Source organism: Prionailurus viverrinus, chromosome B3 (genome assembly GCF_022837055.1).
Source record: "Prionailurus viverrinus isolate Anna chromosome B3, UM_Priviv_1.0, whole genome shotgun sequence".
Taxonomy (NCBI): domain Eukaryota; kingdom Metazoa; phylum Chordata; class Mammalia; order Carnivora; family Felidae; genus Prionailurus; species Prionailurus viverrinus.
Window position 1 is genome coordinate 35,855,363 of NC_062566.1, and position 25,217 is coordinate 35,880,579.

General features: G+C 39.6%; 1 protein-coding gene across 2 annotated transcripts in view; it reads right to left on the minus strand.

The window, feature by feature from the left end:
* ZNF609 (zinc finger protein 609) overlaps positions 1-25,217 on the minus strand; it is a 210,976-nt gene that overhangs the window by 53,128 nt on the left and 132,631 nt on the right. For both annotated transcript variants that reach the window (XM_047862936.1, XM_047862937.1), the window contains one exon: positions 5,684-5,909. In XM_047862936.1, the coding sequence (XP_047718892.1) occupies positions 5,684-5,909 (226 nt within the window). The remainder of the gene's footprint in view (positions 1-5,683; positions 5,910-25,217) is intronic.

Genomic DNA, 25,217 nt, shown 5'->3' on the forward strand with positions numbered 1-25,217 from the left:
ACACTGAGGAGCATTAAGAGGCTCCTGCTTAAGAGCATGAAGACAGAAGGAATTGGGCTAATGAATCTTGAGAATGAGGCAAGTATTGGGAAGTGTGAATATAATAGGGAGATGAAGGGATTGCTAAACAGTACTGTGAGCTCAGCTTATGTCAGCTAGCATATACTTGCCTCAAAAGCAGCCGGGTTTTGTAGGATCAGGAGTTGAAAAATGAGAGTGGAGATTTCTTGAATTGGGGAGTGGCAAGGAGAGTCGGGTTTTTTTGTTTGCTTGTTTGTTGTTTTTTTAGAAAACAAATCTATTAAACAAGTGTATAATGAAATTTCATCATTGGTATTAAAATTTTTTAGTTTTCATTCTCATGACTGTTCATTTTTAAGATGAACTAGTATGGATGGATCCATACTGATTCCAAGGTTTAACACAGATTCTTACACTTAAAAGATGGAAGGTCCTTATTGGTGACCTAATTCAACTTTACTTAAGAGATGAGGGAACTAAGGACCAAAGAAGTTAAGGAACTTGCCCAAGGTCACAATCATAACAGCAGATGTATACAGCTCACCTGGTTTTCACACCAAGTGCTCTTTTTGCTATATTACAAATTCTTCCAGGAAGCACATTTGCCAAAGTAATGCTACACTTAGTGTGGCTGCTTAAGAAGGAAAACTTATAGGGGCGCCTGGGTGGCTCGGTCGGTTAAGCGTCCGACTTCGGCTCAGGTCATGATCTCACGGTCCGTGGGTTCAAGCCCCGTGTCGGGCTCTGTGCTGACTGCTCAGAGCCTGGAGCCTGTTTCAGATTCTATGTCTCCCTCTCTCTGTGACCCTCCCCCGTGCATGCTCTGTCTCTCTCTGTCTCAAAAATAAATAAACGTTAAAAAAAAAATTCTTTTTAAAAAAAGAAGGAAAACTTACAGCATCTCCTGGAATTTTTTTTTAAGTTTATTTATTTATTGACAAAGAGAGAGAGAGAGGGAGGGAGACAGAATGAGTGGGGGAGGAGGGAAGGGGGAGGGAGGGAGGGAGGGAGAGAGAGAGAGAGAGAGAGGGAGAATATCCCAAGCAGGCTTTGCACTCATCACTGAGCCCGACATGGGGCTAGATCTCACAACCATGAGATCATAACCTGAGCTGAAATCAAGAGTTGGGACACTTAACTGAGACACCCAGGTACCCCTAGCATCTCCTAAAATTCTTTTTTTTTTTAATGTTTATTTATTTTTGAGACTGAGTGTAAGTGGGAGAAGGGCAGAGAGAGAGGGGGACAGAGGATCCAAAGTGGACTCTGTGATGACAGCGGTGAGCCCAACATGGGGCTCGAACTCATGGATAGCGAGATCATGACCTGAGCTGAAGTCAGGCATTTAACCAACTGAGCCACCCAGGTGCCCCTCTTTTTTTATGTTTATTTTTTTTATTTTTGAGAGAGAGAGAGAGAGAGAGAATCCAAAGTGGGCTCTGTACTGACAGCAGAGCCTGATACAAGGCTTGAACTCATGAACCATGAGATCATGACCTGAGCCAAAATCAAGAGTTAGTCACTTTAACTGACTGAGCCACCCACACACCCCAGCCTGTCTTCCTTAAAAGCACCAGCCAAGCCAGGAAGCAATTTTGCCTCAGCAAAAGTATATGGTTTGCCTTAAGACTTCTTATACACTGTTTCTGGGGCCTTGTATTAAAGTAAGCCTTGTGAACTAGGAATGGACTTGGGACCTATTATTTCAATTTGAAGTGGGGTGGGACAAAGTGAAATCAGGTGGAATCAGACCTCTGTATAAATGCTAAGTCTCAAAAAAAGCCAAGGAAAACATTCCAAGTTATACTTGGGTCTTAACAGTACTAAGGTTGAGCCTAGTCAAGGAGGATCTTTGCAGTGCTGGCTGTATTGTGGACAGCCTAAAAAGAGATGCAATCTGCAAGAATTTAAAAATGTCTCCAAGGCAAGGTTTGCACTGAGAGTGAAGAAGGAAGCAACACTGCACGACAGGTAGGCAAAGAAACCAGGAAGAATTGAGGCCATGACCCCTACACCTGTTCTCAGCAAGGTGGCTCAGTTCTACAGGGACCTCATGATCCTCCATTTCCCTCAGAGGCCAAGCATTCACAGCTTCTTTCTAAGCTCTAAGGGTTTTTCCATTTGAAGATAGTAGTTTGCTGGGCAAAGAGACAGACACAAGCACAAAGAGTCGGGTAGCAGACAAAAAGCCTAGGAGGCTGAAGGATTTTTTTTAAAAGTATCTGTACATAGATCTTATTATTAACTTGAAGACTGACTCAGTATACTAGATCTTATAGATCTGCAGAGAAAGATCTTTGCAGGAAATCTCTGTTACCTGAAGATGAAAAGGAATGTAAACCAACTCTGATCCCAGTTCAGACCTTTGCCAACTGACAGTTCAGGTGAAGGCCCTTTGGGAGAGGCAGAAAGCAGAGGAGAAAATCTATAATTGCAGACAAGTTCCCTTTCCCTTGCGATGAATGAAAAAAAAAAAAAAAAAAAAAGAGGAGAGGTACTAAGCCCTGGAACACAATATAGGAAATGAGAGAAAATATGGTATTAAAAGTAGGAGAATTAAAAATCTTATAGATATAAATAAATGAGTGATCTCAAACCTGGTGAAAATAGTACTTATTCTGAGTTTCAGAGGTCTAGAATTTTGTAAAGTATTTGATATGATTTCTCAGTTCAAACAATATTACAGTATCTATAATATTAACAAAGATCTACAAATGACAACTAGATGTAACATTCATTCACTCAAATATTTTTGAGGGCCTACTATAGCTACCAAGTATTAAGTATTAGATATTCAATGGTGAGCAAAACAGAGTCCCTGGGCTCACAGAATTCTAAAACAGTGGAAGAGACAGACATTAACAGAAAAATATCATTCTATAAAATTGCAAACTGTGATAACTACTGTGAAATAAAACGCAGGGTGCATTCAAAATGTACAACAGGGGAACTTGGTAATAAGCTGCCAGGTACAACATGAGAGTCAGAGCAAACAACTAAAAAAAAAACAGGGGCGCCTGGGTGGCTCAGTCGGTTAAACATCTGACTTCAGCTCAGGTCATGATCTCGCAGTTCATGAGTTCGAGCCCAGCATCAGGGTCTGTGCTGACAGCTCAGAGCCTGGAGCCTGCTTCAGATTCCATATCTCCCTCTCTCTCTGTCCCTCCCCTGCTTGCATTCTGTCTCTGTCTCTCTCAAAAACAAATAAACATTGGGGCGCCTGGGTGGCGCAGTCGGTTAAGCGTCCGACTTCAGCCAGGTCACGGTCTCGCGGTCCGTGAGTTCGAGCCCCGCGTCGGGCTCTGGGCTGATGGCTCAGAGCCTGGAGCCTGTTTCCAATTCTGTGTCTCCCTCTCTCTCTGCCCCTCCCCCGTTCATGCTCTGTCTCTCTCTGTCCCAAAAATAAATAAACGTTGAAAAAAAAAAATTAAAAAAAAAAAAACAAAAAAAAAAAACATTAAACAAAAAATTAAAAAATTATAAAAAAATAAAAAACAAATAAAACCCCCAAAAAACCTGTGCTACTATCTCCTTGGCATGGAGGGAGAACAGGGACTCTCAGATAAAAAGGTATCCATTGGGGGCGCCTGGGTGGCTCAGTTGGTTGAGTGTCTGACTTTGGCTCAGGTCATGATCTCATGGCTCGTGAGTTCAAGCCCCACATTGAGCTCTGTGCTGACAGCTCAGAGCCTGGAGCCTGCTTCACATTCTGTGTCCCTCTCTCACTCTGCCCCTGCTCATACTCTCTCTCTCTCTCTCTCTCTCAAGAATAAATAAACATTAAAAAAAAAAAAAAAAGGTATCCATTATTCTCAGGAGAGTGAAAGGGTTAGTGCCTCACATTCTTACAAAGTTTTCATCGGTTAACATATATGAAAAGCAACTTGCTCTTGGAGGAAAGTCACCATCATAAAGATGGACAGAATAAATAGGCAGGAAATTGATGTCTTCTATCTTCAATATACTGAGGCAAGAGGCCCTGAAGGCTGGTTGGTGTCAAAGAGCTGTGGGCTGGATGTTTGTCATTCCAACAGATTCTGTGGCTATTCAGACCTTTGGCCAAAGGCAAATGACATTTTCAAAATTAGAGATAGCCACTTGTGATTTCCAGACTGTCTACTGAATACACATATCCAGAGTCAACCTCTAGGGTCAACCCCTCTCTCCACTGTCTCTGCATCAGTTTCTAACACAAGAGAAAAGAAAATTTTTTTTTGGCATTATGGTCTCAGGCACACAATAAAACCTATCAGCAATGTTATTCTGAAAACTGAAGCTTTACTATATTGTTATCAACAAGAAAGCCAAAAACAGAATTCTTAACCTGTGTCACATCAATACCTACTGCATGACAGACTTTAAATAAATACTGAATCACAACAAAATATTCAGAGGAACAGACTTTAATTAGAATGACCAGAATGAAATGCTTGAATTTCCATGGGCAAACTGACAAGATAGCTTATGATAATTAGAGATAATGAGCTGTGCTCCTCTGGGCCTCTAAACTTCAGAGTGGGGATGCTTTCAAAGTCTGGTTACTGATGCAGAGACCTGATGGGACTCTGAGGCCCAGCCTCTATAAACATACTCTGTATAAACATACTTTGACAAGAACTTGGAATCTTTATAAAAAGAATCTATGTGCTGAAATCAAATTGCCACAGATGGTACCAAGGGATCAGAAATACCTGGTCAAGTCCCTTCACACAACTATGTTTTCAGGTTTATGAACTTCTAAAATAGAAGAGACTCTGTTCTCAGGGGCAAATGGAACATACAAGAAGTCTGGATGGTAGCCTCAGGCAGAAGCACCCTGCAGTGAGCCAACTGCTTAGTGGATGCCTGAAAACAAGACCATGTAAACATTTCCCTGTTGCCTAGGCCTATAAAATCTGTACTAAGTGACAGATGCATGAAGTGAAGTGGGTGGCTGGGCAATGAGGCAACCAGTGGGAAGGAGCTGGCTGCACCTCCAGGTGTTAAAAAAGGCAAGAGTTGCATATTCAATGAGCCAACAATAAGTCAATTTAAGAGTGACTGTTTTCCATTTCCTTGACTCCCACAGCTGTCCTTTTATTACTTTTTTCTCTTGAAGCCTGACCCAAAAGTTCATTTACATTCAAATTCTCCCATATAAAATGATAAAGAGGAGTATGGAGAGTAGAGACACAGTGTGAATTACCTGGCCAGCACTTAACAAATGACTGCTTAAATGCCAGGGCCAACAATGAGGATACCCATAAAAGAGAGATAATTAATTTTAAAAACTGGCAATCTTGGGAGACCTCAGTGTTGGGCTCAGTGGGTTAAGCCTCCACTCCTGATTTCAGCTCAGGTCATGACCTCACGGTTCGCAGCATCAAGCCCTGCACTGGTGGAGCCTGCTTAGGATTCTCTCTCTTCCGCTCCCTCTCTGCTCCTCTCCTGCTCCTACTGTCTCTCTCAAAATAAATAAATAAACTTTAAACAAACAAAATGGCAATCTCCAGAAGCTGAGCAATTTTACTGAGAAGTTTGCTGTGATCTCCTGGGTAAGTGTCACTAGCAAACTATGGCCACTTGAGACTCCTAATAAATACTTGGTGTTATTTACAACGATAAGCCCCTGTTGGCAGAAGCAGGTTGAGAAGAGATGGGAAAAGACGCACATAGCACTTACCATCTTCTGTTTCCTGCCACACGATGCCCTCGAGGTTGACGCTTGTTCCAGGTTCACAGGGGCCCAGGCACTCAGGCTCTGTAGCTAGAGCCACATCACATGTGTTGACCCCAACTGATCTGGTACGAACCATGATCTGCTCACAGGGGGAGGAGATGTCGTTATTGACCACTGGTACCAAAAGGTGCAGTGGCAGCACTGCTGGTGTAGAGACAGGGGACTCCATCTGTAGGGGAAGAGAAGTAGTAGCTGAGTGGCAGAGAGAACATTTAGAGGAAATACCTTCTCTGTATTTAATCTAGTCCTACATTCTTTCCTGCCAGTGTGGAAGGCTCTAAATATAAGACTTTGGTCTGTCCTTTCAAGTTCTAGCTCATGATACCAGTACAAATCTAATGGTTTATATGAGCGCACCCTGTGGTAGAAGCTCTATTTCTTATTAACGATCTTCCTCACAAATGGTGCTTGGCTAAAAGTGTATTAAAAAATGTGGGGGAAGGAAAGCAGAAAAAATAGTTTCAAACAACAGAGAGGGAGGCAAACCATAAGAGTCTCTTAAATATAGAAAACAAACTGAGGGTTGATGGGGGTGGAGAGCGGGGGAGAGGGGAAAAGGGGTGATGGGCATCGAGGAGGGCACTTGTTGGGATGAGCATTGGGTGTTGTATGTAAGTGATGAATCATGAGAATCTACCCCCAAAACCAAGAATACATTGTATACACTGTATATTAGCCAACTTGACAATAAATTGTATTAAAAAAAAATCTTGTCTCATTTAAAAATCTCCAGTGATAGAGAACCAGGTCCAGATTTCAACAGTAATAGAGCACATAGATTGATGACAACAAAAAGGTTTCTGAGGCATGTTCTACTGCCACCACTATCTTTCCCACCAATCTATCATTCAACAAATAATACATTAATCATGTATAAAATCCAAGAATACAGGTAGGGATAAAAAAGGAAAAAAATATCTAGATTCCAGGAATGTCACTTTAAGAAGACTAGAACTTCAACTCATCTTTAGCTAGAAGGACATCTACTTAAAAGTTATAAGAGGGCTAGGAGCAACCTGATGGGGGTTTCTAACACTTAGAGATTACAACAGCGACTGGTTAGTAAGAATGGCATTTTGGAGCAAGAATGTAACATCAAATTTATCTGTAACAAATAGCAGGTGCTGTTAGGACCCAGAAGCCTATTCATGGCAGTCTGTAGATGAAGCTGATCACACACATGCACAGACAGAAATAGGTGAGCACAAGGACCAGCATCTACCTCTAAAACTAGAATCTCGGGGAGCTTGGGTGGCTCAGTTGGTTAAGCATGTGACCTCGGTCTGGGTCATGATCTCAGTCCTGAGTTTGAGCCCCATGTCGGGCTCTGTGCTAACAGCTTCAGAGCCTGGAGCCTGTTTCAGATTCTGTGTGTCCCTCTCTCTCTGTCCCTCCCCCACTCACGCTCTGCCTCTATCTCCCAAAAATAAACATTAAAAAACTTTTTTAAAACTAGAATCTCTCACAAGAGTACAATTACTTAGAAACCAATAATTCAACATATCCAGAGTTCAAAGTTGTAATATGGAGGGTAATAATCTTTTAACTCTTTAAATCCTAGCATTTATCAGACTGACAAAGTATCTGAATCTACACTGCCCAAATCCTAACGGAACACAGTGTCCTGCATATGCAAAAGCACTCAATTCACACACTGACTAATCTTCCCTGAAGATCAAGTATGATACCAGTCAGCAAACCTAGAAAATAAGAGTCAAGGATTGGGACCCTCTTCCTCTTGTGAAAGATTTTTTCTTTCTTTTTTTTTTTAAGTCCAGTTTGAATGTACTCCTTCAACAGACCTACATCCAGAGAGTTACATATGTACCCACAAACCAAGCTGCTGGACAGGTCTGCAACAGAACTCTGGTTCTGAAACAGTTTACTGAATGACCACTGCTATTCCTGTAACCCACCTCTCTAACACAGGTGCGTGTGTGTGTACGTACGTACACACACACACACACACACACACACACACACACACCCCTCTAGAAGCTGAGATCTGGGTACTATATCTACTCTCTGCAGTTAGCTCTGACTTCCTGGCTTAGAGGTCATTGCTATTTGTGAATCATCACTGTCAAGAGTCCACTGAATGCTAGAACACGGATTCTGATTAATTCTGGTTCCTGAAAAGCTGCCAAAACATTATCCTTGTCTGCTTGGCAGGAACCCCCCACCCCTATACTTCCCTAACTCCACCTTTTTCATAAAATGAAAGTTGAAGCCCATATAATGAATTTTCTGCATTATGGTCAATGCCAAAAGGCTTTTTTGCTTCTTTTTGCACTCTTGAAAATCAGGCACTGATCATTTTATTTGGCAACCTTCCTGGGATGTGGTAGATTCCTAAAAGACTCTTTAAAATTTCTATACACAGATTTGAAAGTAAAAACACAGAAAAAGTAAGTTCAACTCTATGACTCCTGTATATGGCTGGAATCTGGCTCTAATATCTAGCCCTTTCAGGAATGCTTCAAGAAGATAGCTAGTAACTCTTTGGAAAGAAAGTTTCTTGGAGATTTTACCCCTGAGAATTACTAAAAAGGGAAAATTAGAGACAGAGTATACACAGATCATCTTTACTCTTGGCCTCACCTCTGTTTTTCTATTTTTTTTCTTCTGGGGAAAACTGAGACAAAAACAATTTCATAATCAGTATGTGCATTTCCTTTGCTTAGGGTTTGTTCTCTCCTCATAGGGCTTGATCCTGTGAATCATGAAATCATGACCTGGGCTGAGATCAAGAGTTAGATGCTTAACTGATGGAGTCACCCAGGAGCCCCAAGTTTGTTTTCTTTTCTATACCATTCTTCTACTAGCAAGAGAAATTCCTGCAAGGTCCTCTTTCTTGGACACAGAGGTTGGCCTAGATCTTTTAGGTCATTTCTCTGAACTTTCTCATTCCCTCATGTGACCATATCCTGTTACTAACCTGTTCCATTGCTAAGGCAGCAATTCCAAGCACAGAAGGAGGTAAGTCCCCAGGGAGTCAGTCAGTCTGTCTCTCTCTCTCTCTCTCTCTCTCTCCCCCTCTCTCTCTCTTGCTCTCTCTCAGCTATCAAGGACAGCTGTTTTCTACAAGTGGTTTCATTTCCTGCTAGGTTATTCAGTGCTCATGGGAGACCAGGAAGAAAAGAAGCTACTAACACTGTACATGAAGCCAAGCCTCCAGTTCTATACTGACAGATCCAGAAAACAAGATCTAAGATGGGTAACTAGGAGACACCCCTGTTGCATTCAGTTTGCCAAATTAAACCCTGCTACAGAATATGTGGAGAGAAGGAACTTAGCTGAACTGATTAGAAAAATAGAACTAATATACAAAGAGCCAACTGACATGTATATGCAACAAACTGCTCTTAATGCTCAGAGATACTAAGTAGAATTCAGGAGCTCTGTTTGTGTGAGGATGATTTATTTAGTCAGTTAATTAATTAAAAGAAATCTGGGGGTGGAGAGAAGTGAAGAAATCCACCTATGGGTTTGGAACTATTCAGTTTCCTACTTTGCAACAGAAATCTGAGGAGAAATCACAGAGCAACACAATAATGTTTAATTACAGCTCCAGCTCTACTAATTACCATTTGGTCACATCTATAATCTACATTAAGCCATACTGTATAATAAGCACCTCTGTGATATTCATCTAATAACTGAGGTGGCTTTATGGGATTTCACATTCTACTATTCACTGGAACAAACACAGTTTCATTTACCACTCTCCAGGAGAGGATAAATCAGAAAAGGACTTTTTTGCCACCTCTCCCATATTCCTAGGATACAAGAGCAGGAATTGTCAGGAGACTGGGGACAGGAGAGAAAATTAAGTAACAGGAATATAAAAAGTTAAAGTCATTAAATACCTTAATAGCTACAACAACAATAAAAGCTGGGCCAATTCTTAGTCTCTGAAATGCTAAGGAGTGCCAACCTGGCTCCCGGACTCAATGAATGGGGACATAAACAAGACAAAATTAAAACTTGAAAAGAGAGGATTTGAAGTTGGAGATATCTGAAGTTTCCCAACAGTTCATGTCCTTTACCTTTTAATGATACTTCTTTTCAATTCACCTTTAGATATTAGTCTTAATAGCACCTATTAGAGATCTAAGTGCTGATAGGCAGGTGACACAGAAATGAGGACTGGAGAGAATAAAGAAAGGCCAGAGCCATTAATCTCCCCACAAGAAGTAATTATACACTGCCTTCAGCTGCCACCCACACAAGAGAGGCACTGATGGCAGAAAAATTTCAAGGCTGCAATATAATTTTGGGGGTAGGAAATGCAGCGAAGAAATACTTGGGACAGATTCTTCCCTCTCTACTTCTCAGGAGTCTGGTATCTTCACATTCAGAGTCAAAAGGCAGAAAGGAAGTCTACCAATAACTGCAGTAACTCTAAGAAAATTGCTTTATCCAAGAATGAAAGATAATTGGAGATAATGGCTAGATAAGTGTTCAGATTTATTCAGAATGATCGGATAAGATTATGTAGAATCAAATATTTTTTTAAGTTTATTTATTTATTTTGAGAAAGAGTGCGTGGGGGAAAGGGCAGAGAGAGGGAGAATCCCAAGCAGGCTCCACTTTGTCAGCAAGAGCCCAATTGCAGGGCTCAAACTTATGAAACTGTGAGATCATGACCCGAGCCAAAATCAACAGTTGGACGCCTAACTGACCAAGCCACCCAGGTGCCCCTGCCATCAAATATACCAGATTTTGTATTAATAACATGCTCTTTTTCCTTGATAATTCCAAAGGTCTTTCAAGATTTTACAGTGACTCAGCATCAGCAATGCTAATAGTAATATAGGTTCCTGATTCATAAATAAACATGTAAGTACTGCCTCTAATAATATTTGATCTGCTCACAAAATTTTTACTGTGGGTTATTAAAAAGAACAGGTATTTATTTAAAATCCTATTTATGAATTTATTATGTTGTTTCTCAAATTAAAATACAAAGAAAAAAATCCTCAGTTATTTGAACTGCCTCCTGTTGACTGAGATTGAGATAAAATAAATTTAATGTATTTTTTAAAAAATAATTAAGGTTTATCTTTGCTTATCCTGAAAGTTCAGTAATTGCTTATTTTCAAGAGCCCGATGGGTCGAAACCACAGAGCAACTGGGGCACCTGGGTGGCTTGGTCGGTTAAGCATCCGACTTCGGCTCAGGTCATGATCTCACGGTCCGTGAGTTCGAGCCCCACATCGGGCTCTGTGCTGACCGCTCAGAGCCTGGAGCCTGTTTCAGATTCTGTGTCTCCCTCTCTCTCTGCCCCTCCCCTGTTCATGCTCTGTCTCTCTCTGTCTCAAAAATAAATAAACGTTAAAAAAAAAATTAAAAAAAAAAAAAAGAAACCACAGAGCAACTGAATTCTCCCTTTTCACAAAGCTCTTGACACAATGCAATAGAATATTCCATGTAAATCACGACACAATACAACATTTAAGTGTTAGTGAAGGAGGAAATCACTTCCTTTTCCAACACTCTTTGAACCTGCCTCTTGGAAGGAAGGAAGGAAGGAAGGAAGGAAGGAAGGAAGAAAGAAAGAAAGAAAGAAAGAAAGAAAGAAAGAAAGAAAGAAAGAAAGAGGGGAGCCTGGGTGGCTCAGTCGGTTAAGCATCCGACTTTGGCTCAGGTCATGATCTCACGGTCCGTGAGTTCGAGCCCCGCGTCGGGCTCTGTGCTGACAGCTCAGAGCCTGAAGCCTGTTTCTGATTCTGTGTCTCCCTCTCTCTCTGACCCTCCCCCATTCATGCTCTGTCTCTCTCTGTCTCAAAAATAAATAAACGTTAAAAAAGAAAGAAAGAAAGAAAGAAAGAAAGAGAAAGAAAGAAAGGGAAAGAAAAAGAAAGGAAAAGAAAAGAAGAGGCTGCGGGTCTGCTGAACTCCTAAATTCCACATAAGCTTGCCTTGAAAAAGAATTTGTTTGTAACTCTGGTTAATTTTTTTTATTTCTTTTAAATATATTTTTTTAACGTTTTATTTATTTTTGAGACAGAGAGAGACAGAGCATGAACGGGGGAGGGGCAGAGAGAGGGGGAGACACAGAATGGAAGCAGGATCCAGGCTCTGAGCCATCAGCCCAGAGCGCGACGTGGGGCTCGAACTCACGGACCGCGAGATCGTGACCTGAGCTGAAGTCAGACGCTCAACCAACTGAGCCACCCAGGCGTCCCTAATTTCTAAGACATCTTGTAGCAGAAGGCAAGGAGGAAAAAAGAGAAAAAGAAAGACACAGTAGCTGGCACCGTAACCAGACATCAAACAATTCTTAAGGTAGGTATTCTGTTATTCACAGAAGACTTACTTTAGCACTCAATTTTAACCAATCAGCACCTGGTCAAGGTCAGCAGTGGAGACTGTTGGAGTTTGTAGTAGAAAATGCAAGTGCAAGTGAACATATAATTTGAAGACTCTAAGACTAGCCACAGGGAGCTCTCCTGCAACCATCTCAATAGTCTCAGGCTCAAACCCAAAAGATTTCTTCCGATAAAGAGGGAAGAGCAGATCAAATGATCCTAATATTCAATCCTGTCTAAATTCTGTGTGTGGGAATGGATATATTATGCTGGAAATGTAACAAAGAAAAAAAATCTCATAAATGAAGTCAATGCATAACACAGATCACATGGTAGTGTCCCATTCCTGTGGCAAAGGCTTTTGCTGAAAGAAGCATCTATTCTGCTCTTCTAAGTCTTCTCACTCTACAATCTCCTGCCTGCTTGAAATTCACCACATTTTCCTTCAGCAAAGCTATTAACTTTGCAGCTGATGAGTGATGATAGCCACCTAAGTACTAGCTCTGAAATGACTTTTTTTTTCTACAGAAGGTTGATGATCCCTCCCATTCCTGTACTGTTCCAAGGGAAGCATGAGAATTAGCTTTTCAAGAATAAAGAATGAGAAAAATTCATTCTTTGGCTGCAACTACTTCCTCTCCTGAACACAATTCTTACCTCCTTTCACATACTCATTTCCTAAAAAGTCAGGGCTGGAGCTTGTCATCTCTACTCCATTCTCTTACTCCCATAGGATAGAAAAGCAAATGAGCAAATAAACAAACAAAAAATAACCCACAGACCAAATAAGGTGAATACAACAGAAGCTAAAGCCTTTTTCTGAATCATTCAGAATCACAGATGTCAGCAGAAAAATCTCAATTTAACCTGTTTCATGGATGGGGCAAACTGTACTAAAGAACCTAATCATCATTCATATTGACAGTCCTAGGAGAAAACACGAGAATTCTAAATTGAGACATCACAAACCATATCTTGTTCTGTAGTAGCTTGGGAAGGAGAAATGAGAATGATTCTTCCTGCTTCAAGCCAGCTGTTCTTAAACATTTTGGTCTTGGGAAACCTTTAAAGTCTTAAAAACTGAGAACCTTACAGAGCTTTTATTTATGTAGGCTTTATCAATTGATATATACTGTATTAGAAATTAAAAGTGAACAGGGCGCCTGGGTGGCTCAGGTGGTTAAGCGTCTGACTTCGGCTCAGGTCATGATCTCACAGTCCATGAGTTTGAGCCCCGCGTCAGGCTCTGTGCTGACAGCTCAGAGCCTGGAGCCTGCTTCGGATTCTGTGTCTCCCTCTCTCTGCCCCTCCCTGTCTTACACTGCCTCTCTCTCTCAAAAATAAACATTAAATTTTTTTTTTAAAAAGTGAAAGATTTAACATGTACTAATTAACTTATTTTAAACAACTAATGATTTCAAAATGACAAAAGTGACACATAAGAACAGATTAGTAGTGGCCAGAAGGAAGGGTTGGTGGCATGTAGAAGAGAGTTGAGTATGGCTAGGAAGGACAACACAAAGGATTCTTATAGTGATGGAGATGTTCTGTATTTTGTGTGGTAAATACCCAAGCTTACACATAATAAAATCGTATGGAACTTAATACACACACACACAGAAAAATATACAAGTGAACACATGTAAAATGGGGAAATCTTAACAAGATAGGGAGACTGCATTATGTCAATATTCCTGTTGTGATATTGTACAATAGCTCTGCAAGGTGTTACCATTGGGGGAAACTAGGTAAAGGCTACATGAGATCTCTCTGCATTATTTATTACAACTATTAATTATCTCAAAACAAAAAGATTAACAAAAAATTGCAGATCCCAAAGAACTCTGATATGGAATATATTTATTGATAGATGTACGAATATATATAACATTTTAAATAAAAATAGCTGTAATTTTTCAAAAGAAAGGGATAGAAAGAGCAGTGGCGTTGATTTACATTTTGCAAATCTCTTCAATGGCTGGTTTAAGACAGCTAGATTCTCATGCCTGTTTTTGCATTAAATCTGCTGATAAAATGTGTTGAACTACATAAAGAAAACTGGCCTCAAGAAGATTTCATATATGTATCCTTTTCAGATCATTGTGGCTGTTCTTTGATATGACACCAAAACTGAACAAATGATAGTTCTTAAAGGTTAGTGGCAATGTGGAATCTGAAACTATATCGTTGAACCTTTTGTACTCTGTTACATTACAATCCACTGGTCTGTCTAGTACTTTGAATGCTTCTCTTACCCATGCATGATTTTTAACATCATATATTAGTCATTTGGAAAATATTGGTTCAATGAGTTATACAGCTCTTTCAAACACTGACACATTCTATTAATATAAAGAAGTCATATTTGTTGATACTGCCTCTGAGCTCATCAGAAAACCTTTTAAGTATTGGCAGGCTGTCAAACGGATGGGGGGCAGATACAAATTTTGCAAAATTATAATGTTTGCTGGAAAGCTCATATTTTATCATTAATAACAAAGAGTGTCAATTGTCTTCCTTGGAGTCAACAGGCTTATTTCATTTATTTTTAAGAAAATGTCTGCTAAATACCCAACTCTGAATACCTGTACTGTCAGTTGTTCTTTCAGGTAAAAACGACATTCCACACACACACACACACACACAAAAACAGGCTAGGTCAGCTTGCAACTCAGTTGCAATTGCTTTACATGTACTTTCCATTTTGTCACATAGAATACAAAAGGACATGGGCACTTTGGTGGGTGTTGAGTCCATCTGTTGAGTGTCCGACTTCGGCTCAGGTCATGATCTCATGGCTCATGGATTCAAGCCCCACGTAAGGCTCTGTGATGACAGCTCAGAGCCTATAGCTTGTCTGGGATTCTGTGTCTCCCTCTCTCTCTGCCCCTCCCATGCTTGCACTCTGTCTCTCTCTCCTTCAAAAATAAACACTAAAAAAATAACAACAAAAAAACCCCAAAAGGACATGTACTCAAATGGCGAGATACAGTTAATATACAATACATATAAAGCGTTTTTTTTAACGTTTGTGTATGTTTGAGAGAAAGAGAGACAGCAGGTGTGCAAGCAGGTGAGGGGCAGACAGAAAAGGAGAGAGAGAATCCCAAGGAGGCTCCACTCTTGTCAGTGCAAAGGCTAATACGGGGCTTGATCTCACAAACTGTGAGATCATGACCTGAGCTGAAATCAAGAGTTGGATGCCTAGTGGGGGCCTGGGTGGCTCAGTCAGATGTCAGTCAGTCGGACATCAAGTGTCCGACTCTCAATTTTGGCTCTGGTCATAATCTCACTGTTTGTTAGATTGAGCCCCATGTTGGGCTCTGTCTGACACACTGAGATCCCCTCTCCATCTCTCTGCCCCTCCCTTGCTCATGCTGTCTCTCTCTTTCAAATTTCATTTAGCACCATGCTCTGAAGGTCCCATTCATGTTGTCACAAATGACAAGATTTCCCCCCACTGTTTTTTAATGGCTGATTTTTTTGTTTAAGTATAGTTGACCCATGAAAATAGCAAGATTTAATTACTTTTTGTGGCTGAGTAACATCCCATTGTATATACCCCATGTCTTCTTTATCCATTCCTCCACTGATGGACTCTTACATTGTTTCCATATCTTGACCACTGTAAAAAATGTTGCAATAAACATGGGGGTACATACATCTTTTAGTGATTTTGTTTTCTTCAGATACTTAGAAGTGAAATCGCTGGATCACGTAGTAGTTCTATTTTTATTTTTTTGAGAAACCTCCATACTGTTTTGCATAGTGGCTCCACCAATTTACTTCTTTCCCATCAGCAGTGAACTTTTTCCCACTTTCTAACCAGTATTTGTTATTCCTTGTTGTTTTGGTAATAGCTATTTTAATAGGTGTGAAGTAATATCTCATTGTGGCTTTGGTTTGTATTTCCCTGATGATTAATGATGTTGAACATCTTTTTATATACCTTTGCCCTTTTGTACGTCTTTGGGAAAATGTCTATTCAGATCTTTTGCCTAGTTTTTCAACTTTTTTTTTTTTTTCTGTTGAGTGGCAGGAGTTCTTCATATATTTTGGGTATAAACCCCCTATCAGATATATATGCTTTGCAAATATTTTCTCCCATTCGGCAGATTGTCTTTCATTTTGTTGATGGTTTCCTTTGCTGTGCGTGCAGAAGCTTTATGTTTTGATGTAGTCCCATTTGTTTATTTTTCTTTTTGTTGCTTTTGCTTCTGGTGTCAGATTAAAAAAATCGTTGCCAAGACTATGTCAAGGAGCTTACCATGTATGTTATCATCTAGGAGTTTTATGGCTTCAGGTTTTACATTCAAGTCTTTAATCCATTTGGGGTTAATTTTTATGTATGTTGTAAGATGGTGGTCAAGTTTCATTCCTTTACACGTGGCTGTCCAGTTTTCCCGATACTGTTTAATGAAGAGACTGTCCTTTCTCTACTGCATATTCTTGGCTCCTTTGTCATATATTAATTGCCTGTATATGCTTGGGTTTATTTCTGAGCTCTCTATTCTGTTCCACTGATCTAATGTTTCTATGCCAATACCATTCTGTTTTAATTACTGTAGCTCTGTAATAGAATTTAAAATCAGGGAGAATGAGGGGCACCTGAGTGGCTTGGTCAGTTAAGCATCTGACTTTGGCTCAGGTCATGATCTGATGGTTGGTGAGTTCAAGCTCCGCACTGGGCTCTTTGCTGACAGCTTGGAGTTGGCTTCATATTCTGTGTCTCCCTCTCTCTCTGCTCCTCCCCTGCTCACACCATCTCTCTCTCTCTGTCTCCTTCTCTCTCTCTCTCTCAAAAATAAAAATAAACATTAAAAAATTAAAAAAAAAAATCAGCAGGATGCCTCTAGCTTTGTTCTTATTTCTCAAGATCGTTCTGGCTGTTTGGGGTCTTTTGTGGTTCCATACAAATTTTATTATTCTAATTCTGTAAAAAATGCCATTGGAATTTTGACAGTGACTGCACTGAATCTGTAGACTGCACTGGGTAGTATGGATACTTTAATGATCCTGATTCTTCCAATCTATGAACATGAAATACCTTTCCATTTATGTTGTCTTTAATTTCTTTCATTAACGTCTTGTGGTTTTCAATATACAAGTCTCTCGTCTCCTTTGTTAAATTTAGCCCTAATTCATTCTTTTTGATCCAACTGTAAATGGAATTTTCTTAAATTTCTTTCTGATATTTTGTTATTAGTGTATAGAAATGCACTAGGTTTTTGTACTGATTTTGTATCCTGCAACTTCAGTGAATTCATTTATTAGTTCCAATAGTTGAAAAAAAATTTTTTTTTAATGTTTATTTATTTTTGACAGAGAGAGCGAGCGAGTGAGCAAGCATGAATGGGGAGGGGCAGAGAGAGAGGGAGACACAGAATCTGAAATAGGCTCCAGGCTCTGAGCTGTCAGCACAGAGCCTGATGTGGGGTTCGAACTCACGGACAGTGAGATCATGACCTGAGCTGAAGTTGGACGCTCAACTGACTGGCCACCCAGGCGCCCCTCCAACAGTTTTTTTAATGGAGTCTTTGGGGTCTTCTATAGATATCATGTCATTTGTAAATAGAGACAGTTTTACTTCCTCCTTTCCAATTTGTATGTCTTTTATTTATTTTTTTTTTTTACATAATTGCTCTGGCTAGGGTATCCTATACCATGTTGAATAAAGAGGCAAGAGTGGGCATCCTTGTCTTGTTCCTGATCTTAAGGGAAAAGCTGAAAGCTTTTCACCACTGAGTAAGATGTTAGCTCTGAGCTTGGCATACATTTATTATGTTGAGGTATGTTCCCCCTACACACACTTTGTTGAGAGTTTTTGTCATGAGTGGATATTGAATTTTGTCAAATGCTTTTTCTGCATCTACTGAGATGATCATATAATTTTTACCCTTCTTTTTGTTAATGTGTTGTGTAACACTGACTGATTTGCAGATGCTGAAATGTCTTTGCATTCCTGGAATAAATCCCACTTGATATGGTATATGATACTTTTGAACTGAATTTGGTTTTTTAATATTTAAACATTTTAAAAAAAATGTTTACTTATTTTTGAAAGAGAGAGAGAGAGAGAGAGATGGAGACAGAAAGTGAGGGGGTAGGGGCAGACAGAGAAAGAGACACAGAATCTGAAGGAGGCTCCAGGCTCTGAGCTGTTAGCACAGAGCCCAATGTGGGACTAGAACTCATGGAATGTGAGATATTGACCTGAGCTGAAGTAGGACGCTCAACCGACTGAGCCACCCAGGTACCCCGGTTTGCTAATATTTTGTTGCTAATTTTTGTACGTGTGTTCATCAAGGATAATGGCTCATAATTTTCTTTTCTTGGAGCATCCTTGTCTATTTTGGTGTCAAGGTAATGCTGGCCTCATAAAATGAGTTTGAAAGAGTTCCCTCCTCTTCTATATATAGTTAAAGTAGTGGATTAATCATATATAAAGCTAGTGTTAAGGCTAAATAATGAAAGTAGGAAAAGTAACTATGGTTACAATAATTAGTAATAATAATTAGTAGGGATACACAATAATTAGTAGGGATACACAAGATAAAAAGATGTAAAATATGACATCAATAACAAAACCTGGGTAAGAGGAAAATAAAAATATTAAGCATTAGAATGGAATCAAACTTAAGTTGTTATCAACTATAATAGGCTGTTATAGATATAGGTTGTTGTATGTAGAACTCATGGTAGCCTCTAAACAAAACCTGTAGTAAGCATACAAAAGAGAAAGAGAAAGCAATATAAGCACACTACTAAAGAAAGTCATCAAACGACAAAGGAAAGAGCAACAGAAACGAATAGAGAGGAACTACAGTTAGAGCCACAAAACAATTAACAAAACGGCAATATGTATCTATCAATAATTACTGTATTTTAAATTATATTCATTCATTCATTCATTCATTCATTCAATTTAAAATGTTTTTTTATTTATTATACATGAGCTGGGGAGGGGCAGAGAGAGAGGGAGAGAGAGAATTCCAAGAAGACCCTACACTGTTAGCATAAAGCCTGACTCGGAGCTCGATCTCATCAACCGTGAGATCATGACCTGAGTCAAAATCAAGAGTTGGATGCTTAACCAACTGAGCCACACAGGCGCCCCTATTTATTTTTTTAATTGAAGTATAGTTGACATACAATGGTATTACTTATAAAGTATCAATAATTACTTTAAATGTAAGGAGACTAAACTTTCCAGTCAAGAGAAACAGAGCAGCTGGGGCACCTGGGTGGCTTAGTTGGCTGAGTGTCTGATGGCTCAGGTCATGATCTCGTGGTTTGTGAGTTCAAGCCCCACATGGGGCTCTGTGCTGACAGCTCAGAGCCTGGAGCCTGCTTCAGATTCTGCCTCCCTCTCTCTCTGCTCCATTCACTGCTTGTTCTCTCCCTCTCAAAAGCAAACAAACATTAAAAAGAAAAAAAAAAAAGGAGGAAACAGAGCAGCTGAATGGATGAAAAAACAAGACCCATCTATATGCTACCTATAAGGATATTCACTTTAGATGTAAGAACACACAGAGATTTAAAGTGAAGGGTTGAAAAAAGAAACACTATGCAAATGGAAACCAAAAGAAAGCTGGAGTGGCTATATTTATACCAGATAAAACAGACTTTTTTTTAAACATTTATTCAACTTTCAGAGACAGAGCACTGGGTGGCTCAGTCGGTTAAGCTTCCGACTTCGGGTCAGGTCATGATCTTGCGGTTCGGTTAGTGAGTTCAAGCCCCAGGAGTTCGAGGTGAACCGACAGCTTAGAGCCTGGAGCCTGCTTCAGATTCTGTGTCTCCTTCTCTCTCTGCCCCTACCCCACTCATGCCCTGTCTCTTAAAAATAAACATAAAAAAAAAAATTTTTTTTTTTAAAGTTGCATACTCTTCCAGCTGAGCCAGCCAGGCACCCCAAGAAATAAAAGTCTTACAACGACTAGAAACTAGAAAGTAGAAGGAATTAGAAAAAGAAGAACAAATGAAGTTCAAAGTTAGTTGAAGGGAGGATATAACAAAGATTAGAGCAGAAATAAATGAAATAAAGACTCAAAAGACAGTAAAGAGGACCTATGAAATGAAGAGGTGGTTCTTTGAAAAGATAAGCAAAACTGACAAGACTTTAGCTAGACTCATGGGGGGGGGGGCGTGGTAGAGAAAGAACTCAGATAAAATCAGAAATGCAAGAGGACATGTTACAACTGACATCACAGAAATACAAAAGGTCATAAGACATTACTAAGAGTAATTATATGCCAACAAATTGGATGACCTAAATTCCTAGAAACATACAACCTATCAAGACTCAACCACGATGAAGTAAAAAGTACAAACTAATTACTACTAAGGAGATTAAATCAATGATCAAAAACCTCCAGATGAATAAAAGTTCAGGATCATATAGCTTCAATGGTGACTTCTACCAAACATTCAAAGGAGATTCATATCAATCCTTCTCAAACTTTTCCAAAATTTTTATCTTTTTTTTTTAAACATTTATTTATTTTTGAGAGAGAGAGAGAGAGAGAGAGAGAGAGCGCACACAAGCAAGGGATGGGCAGAGAGAAAGGGCAACAGAGGATCTAAAGTGGGCTCCATGCTGACAAAGAGAGCCTGATGCAGAGCTCGAACTCACAAATGGTGAGATCATGACCTGAGCCAAAGTTGGACGCTTAACCGACTGAGTTACCCAGGTGCCCCCCCCCCACCCACCCAACTTTTATCTTTTACTGTGAGGTCATAGCAGTGAAGAATGTGAGGGCTATTAGTACAATCTGGTGCCACTTATCTGATTTGTGCCAAGATACTAGCCATTTTACCCACCACTGCTTTTGCATTATCAGTGCAAATGTCAACAGAGAGAAAAGCGCAAATAATGTCTTACTATTATTATGAAAATAGTTCTGACCTAGGAGAACCTCTGAGAAACTCTCACACATATCTAGGGGTCTGAGAATCACATTTTGAGAACGAATCATCATGTTCTGGGATTGAAGAAGTCATCAGCTTCTCCAGAACCATATGTCCATATGATCCCTGAAGATTCTGTTAACAAGGAAGTTGAGGGAGATTGCCTGTTCAGTGGGCAAACAAGAGCGTCTTCCACAACAGGGCCGTTTGGAAGTAACGGTGGAGGAAAAAGAGACATGAGCCAGGGAAAATAATTAGCAGGAGGTGAGTAGGAAAGACTGCTCTTAGGATCAAGGATTTTGTAAGTAAGGGATGCTTACAAGTTAGGTAATAATAAATTTCAGCAGCTGGGCAATGAGTGTTTTAAGCATTTGAGAGAATGAAGAGCTCACTTAATGGTTTAGTAAATGGACAAATGAATGACGATCATTACTGATAAAACTGACCTTACCATTGTGGGAAGAGGGAAAATCAGTCTCTCTAGCAACTATTTGTTTTCAAATTGCCACGGATAAGACCTCTCTGAAAATATAGCTTAGTAGTTCAGAAGTTAAACATACCATCGTCTAAAAGAAATTTTCAAACGGTTCCTCAATTAACCAGGAACCATCATTTCTTACAGAAGTCTTCCTTGTCCATGCTATTTCAACTAAAGGTATTACAAAGATAAGCTTCAAAGTGGTACAAAGGGTATTGTGCAGTACAGACTAACTCCTGATTATGGACACGTTAGCACTATTGAACCAAGCAGGAAATGGCCATCTGCTAAGATAGGCTTCATTGCCCAAGTGTCTCCTGGGTAATTTCATGTCCTAGAAGGTCACGGAATGCCAATGATTTGGTATAACGATGGGTAATGCTGATGAGACATCATTCGTTCTATAGAAAGCACCATAAGCAGCAAAGCTGATTTGGGTTCCTAGAGAGCCTGTGTATACTATAGCACCTCACTTTCTATCAGGTATGTGTTCCCAAAACAATGTGCACAGAAAAATCATAGCATAGTGTGGAAGAATTTTAAAGATCATCGAACTAACCACTCAAGGGTGAAATGTTTCCCATTAGGGTAGTCATAAAAACCTCATTTGAACTCCATCCCTACCTACCTATATGGGTGGAGAAAATAACCCCATACTTTACTGAGGTGGTTTAAAAGATTAAATTCTTCTTTAATAGGTTAAGGACCTAGCAATGTACCTATAGTATTTTGGCAATCTTGAATGATACCCATTATTAGTTATTCTAATAGTCAAGTCACTCTTGGAAGCTCATACTGAAATTAACATTCATGAAAACTCTCTACATCCAGGTGCTTGGGTGGCTTGGCTTAGTTGGTTAAGTGTCTGACTCTTGATCTCTGCTCGGGTCATGATCTCATGGTTTTTGAGTTCGACTCGCATTGGGCTCTGAGCAGACAGTGCCAAGACTGCTTGGGATTCTCTCCCTCTCTCTGCTCCTCCCCTGCTCACATGCTATCTCTCTCAAAATATATTAGAAAATTAACAACAAGAGCAACAACAACAACAAACAACTCCCTAGATCTTTTCTACTCAAACTGAAAAAATTCTCTTTCATCCCTGACTCCCAGTTTCCTTTCCAAGAAGCAACCAACATAATGCATATGTATTTGCTTGCTTATATGTACCTTTATTCTTTTTAAGCAAATGACAGTGTACTATATATACGGTCTTATACCTTATTTGTTCATGTAACAAAAATGTAGATAATGATTTAAAATTTTAAATGCTCATCTTCCTAAAAGACATACTGGTTGATATCTCAGCTCTATTATTTAATAGCTGGGTGGTCACAGACACATTATGCAATCTTTCTGATTCTACTTCATTCTGTAAAATAAAAACATAATGAGTACCTATATTTCATAGGGCCACTGTAGCAATTAACTGAATATAAAGTGCTTAGTATACAATGCCCAAAACGCAGCAAAAGTTCAATAAATATTAGCTGCTGCTGCTGCTAGTAATAATAACAATATCTTGTTAATTTAATTCCACCTTTCAGTCTCTTATAACATTGTCAATCTCTCAGACATTCAGAACTTATACTCTCCATTTGTAGTGGTTTGTGATAGTACAATTTTGGCTTTTCATCATGCTTTCCTTTCCTTCTTCTTCTGGTAGAGGAATTTCTCTTTCCTGTGAAAAACCTGGAACAACCTAATTCCAGTACAGGAGTGGGCCCAACTCTACACAAAATACATGAAATAGGTTCTTCAAAGGCCATAGAGATTCTTCCTCTGATCTCTTAGGCTGGAAGGACTAATTAAAATTGGGGCTGCTAATAACCATTCTTCCGAATAGATGACAAAGACTTGACTAAGAATAAAGCCAATTCAGGGGAAAGGAGAATAGGGAAAGGAGCAAAGACAGAATCCCGATGACATTATTTGAGCTCCTGCTGGAAAGTAATCAACTCTATTTGTGGGAACATATAAATTCCTTGTTTGCTTAAACTAGCTTGAGCAAGGTATCCATCACAACTGAAAAAATCCAGATCACTATATACTACCCAAAGATTTATATGCCTAGTTTATATTAAGTCAGGCAAGTTATGCAAAAAATGTTGAATAAAAGTAGCCCAAAGGCAGAGTCTTGTGGTGCACCACCTTCACCTAGCTGACAAACATCTAGTAATCAATACTCTTTAAATATAGCCCTTTAGCCAGCTATAAAGTCACCCAGCTGTATCGCCATCCAATTCACATTTCATCAACACGTCATCAAGAATATCATGAAAGGCTTTTTCAAATACCCAGAAGAAATCCAGGCATTCCAATCTACCTACCCAACAATTGTACCGGGAACACAGAGAGAGAAAGAAAGTTTATAGTACCTTGGTTAAGGACTTAAATGGTTTCTTTTTTTTTTTTTTTTTTTTTTTTTTTTTTTAAATTTTTTTTTCAACGTTTATTTATTTTTGAGACAGAGAGAGACAGAGCATGAACGGGGGAGGGGCAGAGAGAGAAGGAGACACAGTATCAGAAACAGGCTCCAGGCTCTGAGCCATCAGCCCAGAGCCCGACGCGGGGCTCGAACTCACGGACCGCGAGATCGTGACCTGGCTGAAGTCGGACGCTTACCGACTGCGCCACCCAGGCGCCCCTTAAATGGTTTCTAATAAGCAAAAGTTTTCTGGATTCCCTTCTTCATTCAGAAATATCAAATACTTAACATGGTATAAGCACTGTATTATGGCAAGTGATAAATCTAATATGATCCCTGTCCCTAGATCTGGTGGGGTAAACAAATGCGAACAAGTAATTAAATCAATGCCATTAAGGATGCAAAAAGTTAATACCGTTGTTGGTGGGACAGAATTAGGAAACAAATTAAATTCTGGACATGAGTTTTAAGTAGGCAGTTAGATATGCAGGACTGGAACTGAGAAGAAAGTTCAGGACAGTAGTTAATAGAGGCCATGAGCTTGCTTGGGTGAGAGAGCCCAAGCATACAGGATAGAGAGGAAAAAAAAAAAGAAGAAGGCTCGAGAGAGAAAATAAGGAGTATCATCATTTAAAGGATTAAACCCAGGAAGAAAAGACCACAAAGAACCTGAAAATTTATAATCATGATGACAGAGGTAAACTTTAATTTACTTCTTGCTACATGTGTGCCACGTACTTTTCAAAGCATTTTATATGTATTCCTCAAAACCATCTGCTGTAGTAATATAGTAACTTTTATTTATTTTTATTTAACAAATCATCCTCAGGCTTTTTTTTTTTTTAATATTTATTTTGAGAGAGAGAGAAAGATCACATGCATGCGTGTGCACATACACGGTGGAGGGGGAGATAGAGAAGGAGAGAGAATCCCAACCAGGCTCCACTCTGTCAGTGCAGAGCCAGACGTGTGGGGTTAAGCATCTGACTCTTGATTTCAGCTGAGGTCATGATCTCACGGTTCATGGGTTCAAGCTCCATGCGGAGCTCCATGTTCACAGTGTGGAACCTGCTTGGGATTCTCTCCCTCTCCCTCTCTCTGCTTCTCCCCTGCTCATGCGCATGTACTCTCTCTTTCTCTCTCAAAATAAATAAACCTAAAAAAAGTTAAAAATTAAAAAAATTAAAATTTATTTTTATTTAAGTATAATTAACAGAAAGTGTTATATTAGTTTCAGATGTACAATATAGTGATTCAGTAATTCTCTATATTACTCAGTGCTCATCATGATAAGTGTACTCTTAATCCCCTTCACCTATTTTACCCATTCCCCCACCACCTCTCCTCTAG